The 14,446-nt window shown below is 46.8% G+C and overlaps 1 protein-coding gene across 4 annotated transcripts; it reads right to left on the bottom strand.

The window, feature by feature from the left end:
- Positions 1-501: 501 nt before the first annotated feature.
- Positions 502-13,555, bottom strand: tbc1d30 (TBC1 domain family, member 30). 4 transcript variants are annotated; one of them, XM_049009172.1, is made up of 14 exons: positions 12,798-13,555; positions 12,275-12,439; positions 7,943-8,004; positions 7,708-7,773; positions 7,338-7,463; positions 6,467-6,652; positions 6,203-6,371; positions 5,742-5,910; positions 5,080-5,185; positions 4,412-4,518; positions 2,907-3,046; positions 1,818-2,021; positions 1,667-1,726; positions 502-1,361 (listed from the first exon to the last, which is right to left on the bottom strand). In XM_049009172.1, the coding sequence occupies exons 1-14, from the start codon at positions 13,321-13,323 to the stop codon at positions 562-564; spliced, it is 2,886 nt and encodes a 961-aa protein (XP_048865129.1). In that variant the 5' UTR covers positions 13,324-13,555; the 3' UTR covers positions 502-561. The 4 variants fall into 4 exon arrangements, with proteins under 4 accessions (XP_048865129.1, XP_048865130.1, XP_048865132.1 ...); XM_049009173.1 differs by lacking the exon at positions 1,667-1,726 and having other exon boundaries at positions 12,798-13,554; XM_049009175.1 differs by lacking the exons at positions 12,275-12,439; positions 12,798-13,555 and adding an exon at positions 9,290-9,867.
- Positions 13,556-14,446: the final 891 nt, after the last annotated feature.

Raw genomic sequence — 14,446 nt, 5'->3', positions numbered from 1 at the left:
TGGTGGCTCCAAAGGGGACCTAGACCTTCAATGATTCCTGCCCCTTATGATGGTTCCTTAAGGCACACGTATGGAGTTCACATCTCCATACACAGCAGAGCAGAGAGCGACTGTGTGGAACCTGGCATGTGTGCTATTCTTTTCCCCCAAGCGAGGGTTTGAATGACTGAAGCTGGTCTCCGTTCAGCATGGAGTGACACACTGACCGCACTGAAGTGGAGCGTAACACCTGTTCCGGGACATGAGATTCACACTCCGCACTCAGCTGCCCCAGATCCCTGCCCCGAGGAAGGACCGATGCTGTACTTCATTAAGTTTTAACAAAAGCCATATAAATTATTAAATCTGAGCATAGATATTTTTATGTGCTAGATGACACTCATCATCTTCAGGGGGGGTTTGAGGTCAGCCATCATTCGGTTGTGGCAACATAAACCTGACTGAACACTATAACTTGGGAAATAAGTCCTGCACCACCACAACCCCCCCCCCCCCCCCGCCGAAATGGAGACAGGCAGGGGAGGGGCTGCGAGTCTCACAGCAGTCCGGCTTCAGTCCCCGTCATCGTCTCTTGGTGGCGCTGTTGGCCATGAGTCTCATACCTTTGCTCATTTGGGGCAGATGCACGGTAGGGGTGCGCGCGGTGGGGCCGTACAGGCCCAGGTTCCGGGCGGCAGCGGACTTGCGGAGCGGTTTGACGCTGGGGAAAGGCGAGAATGCCGTCGGTGGGGCGCGGGGGCTCAGAGTAGCGACTGAGGGACTGCGCTGGAGTGAGCTTCCGCTCCCGCTCTCAGAGCTGGAGGAAGAATCCGACTCTTTGCGGCGGCCAGGCTGGGGTGGGGGTGGCAGAACTGGGACGGGGGCGTCCGAGTCTGGAACCGATTCAGTCTCTGGTGGAACACACGGCTCGGGTTCCTGTTCCAGCTCCAAGGAGGCTAGCTTCTGCTCGACCTGCTCAAGCCCCTCCTCCAGTTCTGCCTGGGGGGGTGGCAGGACCACCTCGGGGGGCGTCCCTTCGCCCTCCTGATCTGGCTCCTGCTTCATGCTCTCCACTTCCCCAATGCTTTCCGCTTCCTCCGTCTCGTCGTCCACCGGCTCCGCCATGCCCATGAAGCCCAGTTGGGCGCGGGCACGTGCCACGTTCTGCCGGTGCGTGCGGACGTGGGCGCGCCATGGCGAGTGCGCCCGCCCTCGCGGGCTTCCGTTTCGGACCGGGCTGGAGTGTGCCTGGGGGAGGGGCCCCGGGACGAGGTCATTCCTGGAGCCCCTTAGCCCTTTTGGCTCCTTCCCCAGGAGCAGGTGGTTGACCACAGGCGACAGGTGGACCTGAGAGGCCAGCAGGCTGGTGGCCGGACATTTATCTGCAACCAGCGAGGAAGAGCCATTAAACCACATGGTGCACGCAATAGGATTTAATAAAGAAGAGCTTCCAGCTATAGCGGTAATAGAAAAGACGACGGTAAGCCGAGAACTGTGATTCACCCATTAAAAAAAAAAAAAAAAAAAGAAAAGATCTGGTTTAGCTTTACACCCCCGTTTGCCCACGTGATTTCCTGCCAACAGCAAGCAGCTCCGAACCAAATGAAATCCAAGCCAAAAGCGGGACGAGAACAGCGCCCCCCAGTGCCCCACCAAACCCAAGCGGTGTCGTGCCAATGAATACTACCCAGACTTGGCTGGCTCTGGGGATCAGAAGAAACCCCAGTTTCTGTAGGTGCTTCTGAACCTGGAGGGGAAACGACAACTCAAGAGCTTGACAAACCCACAAGCGCCACCCACCGCGGGCCGTGGAGACCCCAGCCCCCGGCTGTCAGTACCTCCGCGGGTGTAGAGCAGGCCGGCCTGCTGCTGCCTCTTCTTGATACGGGTGTATTGCTTCTTCAGGGCGTTGATGTCCGTGCTCATGCGCTCCATCATCATGCTGTTGATAGCGGCCTGGTGCTCCGCCCGCCCCGCCTCCACCGCCCCTGGGCTCAGCTCGGCGATGTTCCGGCTGGGCTGGCTCAGCTCCCCCTGCTGGTCTGCGGCAGTGGGAGGGCACAAATCCACAAAGTCAGTTTACTCCCCAGCCTCCGTATTTCAGGAACGGCTGGAACCTACCTGTAGCCACGTTCCTTCCTCCATTTAGAACAGACCCTAACCTGACACTGTTCATATGAATCAGACATGGGTGACAGCAGCTCTATCAGTCATTCGGTCATCTCTACAGGGACACAGATTCTGCTTCGCAGTAAGTTAGCACCGACATCTCCCTTAGAGAATCAGCCCCTAACACCATGTCCCAAAAGCAGGAAGGAAGAGAGCCTACCGCCAACGGCCAAGACAAATATTACTCATCCTTCTCATCCTCGTGTCATTTCAAAAAGACACGGGGTCAAGCTATCAAATTACCTCAGCTGGCATTTCAGAGAAACACCTGATTTCATCCTTTGAGGATCTGCGAACCTTTTCAACTGAATATTATCCTGACTGCCAGAGGTGGAAAATTCAGGTCCAGAAAGTAAAAATCCAGACCATGATTTTGTTTCAACTGACCAGTCAAGCATGAAGAGTCACAGTCAACAGTCAACTAGATGGTTGAAACAAAATCTTGGGGTTTTTTTTTCCTTCTTTCTGGACCTGAAATTTCCACCTCGCATGATTGCATGCTCATGTCAGCAGTGGATGCCAATGGTTCCTTGCAAAAAGGGCGCTTCCTGTTTTGACAGGAAAGGCGGACGAGAGAGCAGGAAGTACAGCTGGGAGGGTCCATACCTCCGGAGGAAATGGGCAGGAGAGAGGGGCAGCGGTGGAATTCGCAAAAGGGCAACACTCCGTGCGCAAGGCTGGGGAAGGAATGCACCCAGGAGCTGTGTAGCAGGCTGCGCGCGAGGAAGGCAAGACGAGTGAGGCAGGGATGAACAGACCTTTCAGGTGTTTCTGGTACTTCTGCAGTTCAGGAGCCAAGAGGCCACCAAATGGCCCCAGGCAGCCCAGGATACTGGCCAGGGAGTCCTCATCATCGACATCAGCCTCGTCGTCACTGTCCCGCACGTGGCCCCCCTGGCTGCGAGCAGAAGAGGGGTGGAGTCAGGGAAAACGTGGGGGCGCAGTGGCAGACTGTCGCGATGCACCACCCAAACCTACATCCGCCACCAGGCTCCCACAGGAACCAGTCATTAGGACAAACCCTGAAGCTCATCATCACATTCATGTGGTATTCAGCCTCCAGTCCAGGCATTATCTGATGGAGCCAATAACATGCAGAAGGACATTCAAACACCACGCAGCCAGGACAGCAGCCTAAGTCACACCTCGTCCAAAGGAAACACTCCCTTCCTGCCCGAATTCAAACACCTCCAACCATTAGTGTTACTACAAAGAGCCAGATGTGCCACTACCAGCAGGCACTCTGATGCATTAGAGTACGGAGGCTGTGAGGGAACTCGTGTGCTCCAAGAACTTCCACCACAAGTCCAAAATCAATCCTGCAGAGAGGCGACAGCTGTGCACATCAGGTCCAGAAGATTCCGCAGACTCATCTCAAACAAACAGTTACAACACAGGAGGTTCTTCTCTAGTTACATTTGACCTTCAGTCACGGACACACCCATACTCCACTGGATGACAGGGTAAGGAATGTCAGACATATTAACAGACTGTCCCTGTCAGGGTTGCCCTTCATGTAAGTGTCCGCTGGTAACATGAGACCATTTGCGATCAGTGACCTCACTCATGTACATACAATTTGAAAGACAAACTCCACATAATTTTTATTTTTTATTTTAAAAAGAAAGATGCAAAGCTAGGCCTAATGTTTAACCCAAAGCCATGCCCTGACACCCAAGCCCCCCTGGAAGTGATAACTTTAAATGCGCACATAATGTGCCGCAACCTGCATTTGTCCAACTGCAAAATGCGCAGTCGACCTGGACTGCCGCATCTGCGTGAAGCCAGGTAACGGCCGGCGCATATTTGATGCGACAGCTATCCCCGCATAATACACAGAGGCGATATTCCATCGCCAGCAGCTTGTGGTGATGACCGTTCTTAGTCATTCATTTACGGTGCCTTTCTGTAGTACTTAACTACTGTAAGCAACCAGGAACCTGCACTCTCAAGGACACAAGTCTAGCTCCTTAATCATTACCACTGTACTCCGTTGTATTTGCAATTCAATGGACATCAACCTGAGCTGCTCCAGTTCACTTTCCTCACTCTGGAGTACAACAGGACCCTTCCTAGGTTACTGTCCAGGAGAAGAGAGTAACTCCAGGCTCTAAGCCAGGAATCCCTATTCCAGTCCTGGAGGGCCAGTTTGCAACGAAGATTTCCCTGCTGAAACACACTGGAACTGGGGAAGCCTGACCTAAGGAATCCCAGAGCATGGAGAACGCTAAGAGGCAGGCCTGGATCCTTCCGAAAGACCCACCTGCCACTGGCCTTAATGGGGGCGGGGAAAGGCGTGATGTTATAGGTGTACTTCTCACGCAGCTCTGCCAGCTGGGGGAACGGGAATGCAGCCATGGAGTACACCATCTGTCCACAAACAAAAAACAATAATAAAAAAATAGATAAACTGGAGGGTGTGTTTCACGCCTTGCTGAGTTAAGGCCGCAAGGCGCCAAATCAAAATGATCACATGACCAGCAGGAGATGACTGCATGCCTAAACAATGCATTGCTAAATTATTCATATAACCTGGTTAAGTCAGTGAACTAGGACTGCTCTTTACATGGATATATGATCAGTATTTACTGCACCTGTAATTGAAATTGCCAGAGGTGGACATTTCAGGTGCAGAAAGTAAAAATCCAAACCAGAATTTTGTTTCAACCAACCAGTTAAGGACTCTGTGACTCTTTATGCTCAACTGGTTGGTTGAAACAAAATCCTGGTCTGGATTTTTACTTTCTGGACCTGAAATGTCCACCTCTGGCAATTGGCCACATGCTTCATATATATATATATCGCCTAATGAGACAGGAATGTTTATTATTTTGCATTAGCCACTTGCACCACTGTGTGAGGATTTGTGGGACTCGAACCCATCCCTAAGCCCAGGTGTGGGCCCTGCTTAGCGTCAAGGCAGACGCCCACCTGCATGAGCTCGTTGGAATCAATCAGATTGTTCTCCAGCATTTCCTGGGTCAGGCAGCCCATGGTGCTGTAGAATTCGTCTGCGCTCTGACAGTACTCGATCCGCCTAGCAGAGGGGAGAGTGAATCAGCACCGTGTGGCTTCACAGGCCTGGATACCAGAACCCACGTAGAACTGTTTCCTTATGATGCTGCAGTTTCACAGACATGGGGCGGTTCAAATATCCCATTAGAGAGCATGTTCCCATGGTGACGAGCATGTGACTGAAGAAAGAACATCCATCTGTCTGCATGAGTCTTACACAGAGAATCCTTCAAATCACCATTTCAAGATTTGACAGCAGCGTGGGAGGAGATTTTCCAGAACAACCTTCTCTCTCCGTTGTAACTATCAGCATATGAACAATTTCAAAACGGAGAACTTTAACTAGTCTCAGATCACACTGGACACAAGAATACTCCAGGAATTCTGGATTCCAGTTGTTCTCAGTTGTCTCCTGAACCCGATGGATACAGTTGTACCATGATACATGGTCACCTAACCATAAAGTGATTTTCCTATCGCCGGGAATCAAACCCGCACCACCTGACACAATGAGGTCTATGCACCGCTGTGCTTGCTGCCCTTAGCGGCTGCCACAGGTTGGATGCAAACCTACTCACTCGGCCAGCTTCACCCAGATGGCCAGCGCCACACGCAGGAGCACCTCCGAGCCCTCGAAGAAGACCGAGTCCCAGATCTTCAGCACGGTATGGTGGGGCAGGCAGGTGGCAAACAAGGTGAGGAACCACTGCATAGTGAAGACGTTGGTCAGCGGTGGCTCGTAGCTCCCTGGTGCAGGAAACCGGAGGGGAAAAGTCATACAGCATAGGTCATGGGTGAAAGGTTGTGGGGGGAGAACACAAACGATGTTTTTCCAATATGCATACTTGACCGTACTTATGTTCTTATGTACCATCACCTTCCATTGCCAAAGACCAGTTTCAAAGCTCAAGAACAGAAGTACAGAGGATGGTAAAGATCCCCAGCTATCATTCTTGCCCCACCCCCAAATATCATCAAAGGAGACCATCAATTATTGCACCCCAAGTTCGCTGAAAAAGAGAGACCAAGTTTTACTCACCTCCACCCTTGCGGTTGGCTGCCTTCTGGAGGTAGTGCAGGTGCTGAGAGAGCTCTGGCAGCTTCAGCCTTAGCAAGTCCCTGAACACCGCCATGTCCACGGACAGCGCACGGAGGTTGTTGGCGAAGTAGCTGTCAGGAAGCACCTTGTCTATCAAGTAGATCATCACCTGCACAGGTGCAAATAAACATAGACTCTCTGCTCGTGCCTTAAGTCTTGCAGCCAACGCAGCTCAGAATGCCTTGACTTCTGCTGAAGCGTTACCTTCAGAGCGTCCCCTTCATTTCCTTCGGTGACCTCGAGAATCAGAGCCGCCAGTACATTGAACCCTTGGCAGTAACCAACATTCTTGTTCCAACGTGCATAGGCCAACAACACTCGCTTCAGGACCACCCTGTCCTGCTCCCCCTCTTGGCCACAATATGAACTGCATCCTGTCCTGTGAAGGTCCTGACGAATCAAAAAAGTTCACGTCACATAATGCAAGTCTGCTTCTTCTTACATAAAGCCAGTTAATCAGTGCATCCGCTCTGTTCAGAACAGATAGACAGGGCAATGACTGACACTATGGAACAACAGCCAGAGATACAGAGGCAGAGCGGAAGAACCAAGGGAGATGGCTGGACCGCTTCCCTCTCACTCTGTGATTCGGCACTCTCTGCATAAGTGCATGTGTGGCAGAAACAGCACAGGCCTCTACCTTTTCCATTACGCGCTCAGTGTTGACATAGCGGCATGAGCAAACATCCTGGAACTGATACTCTCCATTACAAACACGCCTTTGGCTGGAGTCAAGAATCTATGCAAATTATCCATCTAGGAGGATAAAGGTCGGTCTGATGCATGAAAAGGGGACTTATGAAGAGGCTAGGAAGGACAGTGTGAGGTCTTAAATTGCTTCAGAGGTAGCTAATGAATGTGACATATGGACAAAGCTACTGAATGCTGGCTGATTTTTATTAATAAATAAAGAATTAAACAATTACTTTTAGATCTGTTTAAGAATAAATGGATTTACTACACGCATAGCCTATATGACTGAAATTAACCAAGAAACAATCAAGCGCTTATAAAAATGGCTCATTAGACAGGCATGTTTCCCAGGCCAGCCAGGTTTCTGGGCCCAGTGCCTTGCCTTGACGATCTGGATGCCCAGTGAGTCGTCGTCCGGGTTACTGCGGTCATTAAAGGCAAACCTCAGGGTCTTCTCCCAGTCGATGGAGATGCTGTGCAGGTACTGGTCCGCCAAAGTCAGCCACACCTGCAGAAAAATTCATTATATATAATGCTGAAAATAAGATTCCACTACATTGGCTTGTTTAAAATAATAATTATAATCATAATTCATTACTACACTAGTTTAGTAGTTCAGCTGAATTTCTAGGAATTGACTAAGAATTCAATTTGGTGTTACACTGCGATCGCAACTTTTAAAAAAAAACACAAAGTAAAAAAAAAAAAAAACTAAATTTCCACTTGAAAGCAAAGGAGGACAGGTGACGGACCCGTTTTCTCCACTCTCTGGGGATGCCAGTGGGCAGTCTGGCCACTGCCTTGAGCGCATCGAACCACTGCAAGACACAAGTCACATGACACTCCAGACTCTGTCATCAACCACCTGCTTCACTCACATCACCCTACAGCTTCTCAATTTCAAACACAGGGCATCACGAAAAAAGCCTGCAAACCTTTCAGCTTGACACACAAGGAGTGCACGTTCATCGGATTAAAACTACTCACCTGCTGGAAGCCATTTTTACCCAGGGAAGGTTCAAGGGTAAACTTCAGCCTCGTGTCCACCCCTGATTAACAAAGTGAAAAAAATACACAAATTAGAACACAACTGAAGAGGTATTGGTCTGGCTCACCAACCCATTTCCAAATTTAGAATCCCCTTGTGACCTTGACTTTACGTCATCAAAAAAAAAAGAGGCAACCAAAACGATGGGTAACATATTCAACTCGCCAGCTCGGTTTGAAATGTCAAACAAGGTAAGACAGAGCAGAAAAATGACATTAGAAGCGCTACTGTTCCATCGCCCGTAGGCATGGCGTCTTTACTGAGAAGCGATTACGTCATGGACTTTTATGAAAGGACGGACTCCCCACAATTGCCCGTTGAAATATAACCAGGTAGCGGGCATATTTTTCCAAAAAAAAACAAACAAAAGGAAAAGAGATAAGAGGAGGTTATTTTACGATGAGTTATTTAAAATAAGACAATAAGAGAATGAGCAATATTTGCTGACACAAAATGTTAAGCCGCTGTTCCGCGCTGCGTGGTGCTGATTTCGTACTTCCGCTCTCTGACAACAAAGTGTGTTGTACGTACATGGAGGCCAGATCAAATAGCAAAAATCAAAAAACACATCAACCTAAATGTTCGTCTGCCAAGCTTTCAGTAACGGACCACTCACTACAAGACACAGACTGGGTGATAACGAAGCACCGGCCGGCCTCCTGCAGCAGCAGCCATTGCGGAGCTCTCGGCGGCGGCGATAACACGGCGTCGCCTTCAACCCAGCCCTCACACGGATTATATCTTAAACAGTTTAAACTTTTAAACAAACTATAATAACCTGCACCCGCATACGTCATGACGTCTCGTCCGACCGACTCATAAAATCCCCGATTGTGTCTCCCACCATGTTTCCTGCAAACCCTTCCATTTCTCTTTGAATATTTAGGATAAAAGGGATTAAACGATTACAGCCCTGGGAGTCCTCCTACTTCATGAAAAGATGACAATAAAACAGCGTTAGACGACGCATGAATAAACGCTCGTCAATATTACATAGAGTATATTACACAGAGTACATTTAATATTACATGAGCTATTTAAAGTCGATAGCCGTGAAGTGGTAAAGCACGGTGACAACGGGGACTACAAAAGAAATTCGAGTACACTTAAATTAAAAACAACCGAGGAGACTCCACACATCCATCTTATATCAACCATATAAATTGATTCAGAATAATAAGAGTCGGATTCGCAATGGACGTGCAGCGCACATCCCCTTTCCGAATAAAGGGTCATTACTCGTTATCAGTAACCTAAGAGCCATGGAGGCATCGCGCCCCGATCACCTGGCTCCAAGGTGCACAGCAGGCGAGGAGCGCTCCTGGAGATACAGCTGCGTTTCTTCAGGACATTGCTGATGATGTTACCGACCCCTCCGGCGGTCTGCCGCTTCACACACACCCGAGACCTTTTGGAGGCGGCGAGCCTGTCTTGCTTCATTGAGAAAAATCCAGGGCGATGAAACCAAAAAAAATCAAATGAAGGTGCCTGAACCAGTAACCGAATCTCTATTTGTTATTGCTCATTGTTTGGCAACAGTTCCAAATAGCTAGTATCCCCCTCCACACTTGCATAAAGAGATATTAATCGTTCTTTAGAAGGGTGGCAGCAATCACTTGGTCGACTGCTTCATGCATCTCAGCAACTGAATCCGCGGTTCGCTCTTGGCAAAATAAAATTATTTACGATCGCTGAATATTTAAGCTTCGAGTGCCTCGCAAGGGCGGCATTCTGCATCCTGCGTTATAAAACCGATATATACATCTAATGCAGGCGCAGCGACGAAGTCATCCGTGCTCCCAGCGGACCATCCGCAGTCTGCAATGCAACTGCTGCAGCGGGACCCCGCTCACACCCACACGCGCGGCATCACGGCTCTACACCGCCGCGGCAGGCGGCCAGTATCTCACAAGCGTTTTACCAGGAACGGACCCAGGTAACTAGTATCTAAAATACCGTCGGGTGACTGAAAGACGACTACAAGGCTAAATTGCCGCTAGTGTTATAAAGACTTGCTAATTTTCAGAATTTAACAGACCTTTCTTCAACTTTAATGTGCTGAAACGTTTCGTGTTTCAACCAAGTCAGAATAAAAATTACTTTGTATTGCTTTTTCAAAAGAAGCATGGCGAATCACTTTGTGGTAAAACGGAAAGTGCAACGACAAATTATCTACTTAAAGCCCAGAAATTCATAAATTAGTTTAAGGGAAAGAGCATTATATAAATACTTAATATTACTGCCACGGACGTTAATATTTATGCGTAAATATTCATAGCAGTAAGGCAGAATATACATGGCAGAGAAAACATGGATATGAGATCTAATTTAATGCATATCTAATTAAATCCTTCCTCATTAACAAAGAGCATAAATCCTTAGGCCAAGAACACACAATTTCATAAATAATAAAAAAAATAATAAAACTGAACAATTTGCATTCACAACAACATGCTATCTCAAGGTTTGGTGCTGTGAATAACATACCTGTTTGATTCCTGCTACCAGGCTGCATGTGGATTTAAAAAAAAAAAAAAAAAAAACATAAATAAGCAAACCACAGAATGGAATGACTGACCATAGATCTGGGTCACCCAAGCTTGTACGCTATTGCTCAATACGGCGACATTTCAATCGTGTTTTATGGTTCTCTTGTCTTTTCAGATTTTCATAAAAAGTGAAAAGTGCAAACAGTTGCCATCCTGTCCCTCTCAATTTGTCCATCTGCAATGGCAGAGAACCAGCTGTGAATACAGGAGCCCTACAGGCGCCTAGAGGCAGACTGTGAACATTGCGTAATTTAAAGGGAATCTCAAATGATTTTCCTGCTTATAGAAATAACTAATATGTAAGGCGGCGTATCACACGCAGCTGTGCATTTTACATTTTATGGCTGTATAACAATCATGATCATTTAACATTTGCACAATTGTTTAATAACAGTTCTCAGGAATTGACTTTATCCAGCAGCTACCGAGTCGTTCACCCACCATAATACTCTAGCCTTGGGTACGGTCACTTAGTACTGCTACTGCACTCTTTAGTGGCAGCAAAAAATAAAAAATACACACAGTCACACTCCTTTTGTCAGGTTATCGGTTAAATAAACGTCTGGGCCAACATGTACAGATGGAATAAGACATTTTACTGCAGCTCTACAGGCAAGAGGTGTAACGTGTTTTCATTGCATGTTAAAGAAACATTAATTAAGACGGGGGAAAAAAATCTATCTAAAAGTCTATATGAACTTTAACTGGTACTACTGGGTAGGAACCACTGATGCAAAGCTTTAAGCTAATCAGTCTATGTAACGTGTAAACCGATGAACATATTTTGCAAAAAACAAGGCATCATCTATATTATTATGCTGCATGGGCCTTGTACAGAATACTAGAAAACACTAATGCTCATTTGCAGATTTATCAAATACATTTACAATTGCACTTCATATTCTCACGCTCCATCCCATTTTGACTATTTCCCCAGGACTGCACAACAGGACCAGAGAAATTAAACATCTTTATTTGGACTAAATCCATGTGTGTTGTTAGGTCTAACAGCCCTGAGAATTTTAGCAGCCTAGAAATAAAGTAAAGCCCCAGGTAACCTTAACTTAGTCCCTGATCTTTTCAATATCTAGAAAGTCCCCTGAAGGAATCTGTAGACAGACATTTGGCCACCGGGAAGAAATAAGCACCCAGAGATACATTCTGAATGCATTACAAGGTGAAGAGAGCATAAAATGTATTGGGTATATGCTTCAGGAAGCCCATTAAGTAGTGAACAGGCTAAAAAGACCAACATTTGTCCCAATCTGACGCATATTAATACTATATCCCGATACACATAATTGACAGGAGAGGCAATGACTATTACTAATCAAGATGATGCAAAAGACCATCCTGAAGTGCATGAGATCACCTGCTCATCACACACACAGCTATAACAAATTAAAGGAAAACACCACGTTTTAATATTGCATTAATGATCGTAAGTCCCAATTTCAGAAATTCCTATTTCCATTTCCTGTCTCTTAAAACATTTTAAGACACTTTCAGTTTTACTCTTAAATGAATTCACACACAGGACTGAAAACCAGACTAAACCTCCCAGCATCCAGACTACATGCACACTTGACAGTGAGTGTGCAATTCACATGCTCCTCCCAGTAACACAACAAAACCAACACTGCCACAGGTGTTCACTGTCTGCATCACTAGAGGAGTAACAACTGAAGAGCACTGCGAAGGAGGATCAAACCAGGCTCTTACATCTTTTTGGAGACACGGCTTGCAGGCAGGCAGTCACAATGTCGCATTTCTTCTGCACCTTGTTATGCAGCCGGTCCTTCCTCTTCAGTTGGCGGACTAACTTGGCAGATTGAATCCCAATGCGATACCTAACCTCATAGATAATCGACTTCAGCTCCTCGGGGTCTGCAGGGGAAGAGGAGCAGTACAACTTTACTGTCCAGTGTATTACATACAGTATACTCTTGCATGAGCTGACAGTGATTAAATCTTACTGCAGGGCAGCAAAAAAAAGTCAAAAGCACATTTTGGGTAAAATAACTACATACATTTCCTGGCGTTCCTATCAAAGATAATACCGTATATTGTCTTTGCCACTAAACTATGCAGAATACACAAAGCAGGGCTGCTTTTGACTACGGGTTTTCACTTTGCATGTCTTATCAGTGACAACTGGGTCAACTGCATGTTGCAAATCTATTCTAAAAAAATAGCGCTTAAAGGGGGAAAAAAATCGTTTTTGTTAGGAACAATTTGATCACACCTTTTTGAGCCAGATATTTAATCTGATACCGGCCAGTGTGTTTCTCCTGCAGCTCCTGGAGGAAAGCGGAGCCGGAATTACTTCTTCCCAAGAAGGCGTCCGAGCTGGAGGCTTCGGTAGAGCTGTCCATGCTGTCTGCGCTCCTCTTATAGCAGCCATCGTATGTGTCATAAAGCTCCACCAAAAGGCAGTCCAAAATAGATGCTCTGGACAGGCATCGGGGCTCATCCTCCGAGGTTTCGCCATTGCCAGGGCACGAGCTCACGGAACCGCCAGGGGTCCTGGCGTTTTTAGGAACCTGGCTTGCTGGTTGCGCGGTGACCTCGTCGGCGGTTCTCTCCAAGGCACTTTCCCCGGGCTGACCTACGTGGCCCGAAACTGCCCATTGGCCAAATAAAGGGATCCCGTCCGAGTACGACGTGGCCAGGTTGACAAAAACTCCGCTCTCCTCCTCGGAAAGGATCTCACCTTCGCATATGTCAATTTCCAAAAGTTCGCCCTCCCCTACTTCAGCCTGAGACGCCATGTCTCCAATACTTTCCCGGCTTTAACTTGAGATAAGCCCAGTTTAATATCGTTTCGGGACCAGAATAACACCACATGAGTTTACAGCACAGTAACATACTCCACAGGTACACCGTACGCCCGAAGAGCCTCCGAGCCACGCCGAACGCGTCCGGATCCTGGTGCATTCCATTCCACTGCCCCGCGAGGTTGGGCTCGTTTGCTTAAAGCTTCCCTTCCCTTCTTTTCCTTCCCTTGCCGAAACTCCAGCGGCAAGGTGCACTCCCCTCCTGGGGGGTGAATAGTACAGTCTGGGCTGAAACTTTTCTGTGGGTTAGACGCCAGTGCCAACAGGTGCAACTGTCTTCATTATTCCGCCATAGGTCGATGTAGATTCCATTCTGTCGATTGCAAGAGTTTGATTTACCTTAGTTTTTGGGAGCTCCGTGGATGTTTTTAAATATTTTAAATAGCAAAATTAACTAGCTCTTTAACAATATTTTTTAGTGTGTGCGTCAGATAAATGTTGCTAGGATGAAAACATTTGTCATAATTTAAAACCTTTGTGTGATTCTTCGGTAAAATTTAAATAAAATATTTTTTATATTAATTTAAAATAGCTTAAATTGGTTTAAGTACTTTACCATCAATCCCTCATCCATTTAAATAGATTATTCAGTAAGTACGCATAGTAAATCAGTTTGTTAATATATAATAGCTCCGATTTTATTTTAAATAAGATATGTAGAGACAGGTTGTGTGATGAAACGAATTTTCATAATTAAATGGTACCAGAAATCCCGTTCTGAATACTATTCAATCCGTTTTCATCACATTCAGGATCTCTCTCCCCCCCTCCTCCGCTTTTATTTATAATGGGTTTTTCCACACCAGTATTGTGATACTGTGCACGTAGATTCAAGCGGTTTATATTACTAGAAAACAACTTATTGTAAAGATATGACATTAAATTCATGAACATGAATGCAGTTGTATGCTCAGAAATGTTATTTTTAAAATATACAATATTGCACAAAAAATACCAAACACAGTAAAACCTAAATCCTTCTAAGTAACTGCGTGTTAAGGCTGAACCCAATGTAATAAAATGCGTTTATACACGTATATTTACGGCCGAAGGCGCG

Source organism: Brienomyrus brachyistius, chromosome 3 (genome assembly GCF_023856365.1).
Source record: "Brienomyrus brachyistius isolate T26 chromosome 3, BBRACH_0.4, whole genome shotgun sequence".
Lineage (NCBI taxonomy): Eukaryota > Metazoa > Chordata > Actinopteri > Osteoglossiformes > Mormyridae > Brienomyrus > Brienomyrus brachyistius.
This window is presented reverse-complemented; position numbering and strand designations above follow the sequence as displayed.

Excerpts from the sequence above, each read along its gene's own strand:
- tbc1d30 (XM_049009172.1), bottom strand. The coding sequence starts at position 13,323 with ATGGCGTCTCAGGCTGAAGTAGGGGAGGGCGAACTTTTGGAAATTGAC. Across the intron at positions 12,440-12,797 it reads TAAATATCTGGCTCAAAAAG|ACCCCGAGGAGCTGAAGTCG; the intron begins GTGTGATCAAAT and ends CTTCCCCTGCAG. Across the intron at positions 2,022-2,906 it reads GTACCAGAAACACCTGAAAG|ACCAGCAGGGGGAGCTGAGC; the intron begins GTCTGTTCATCC and ends CCACTGCCGCAG.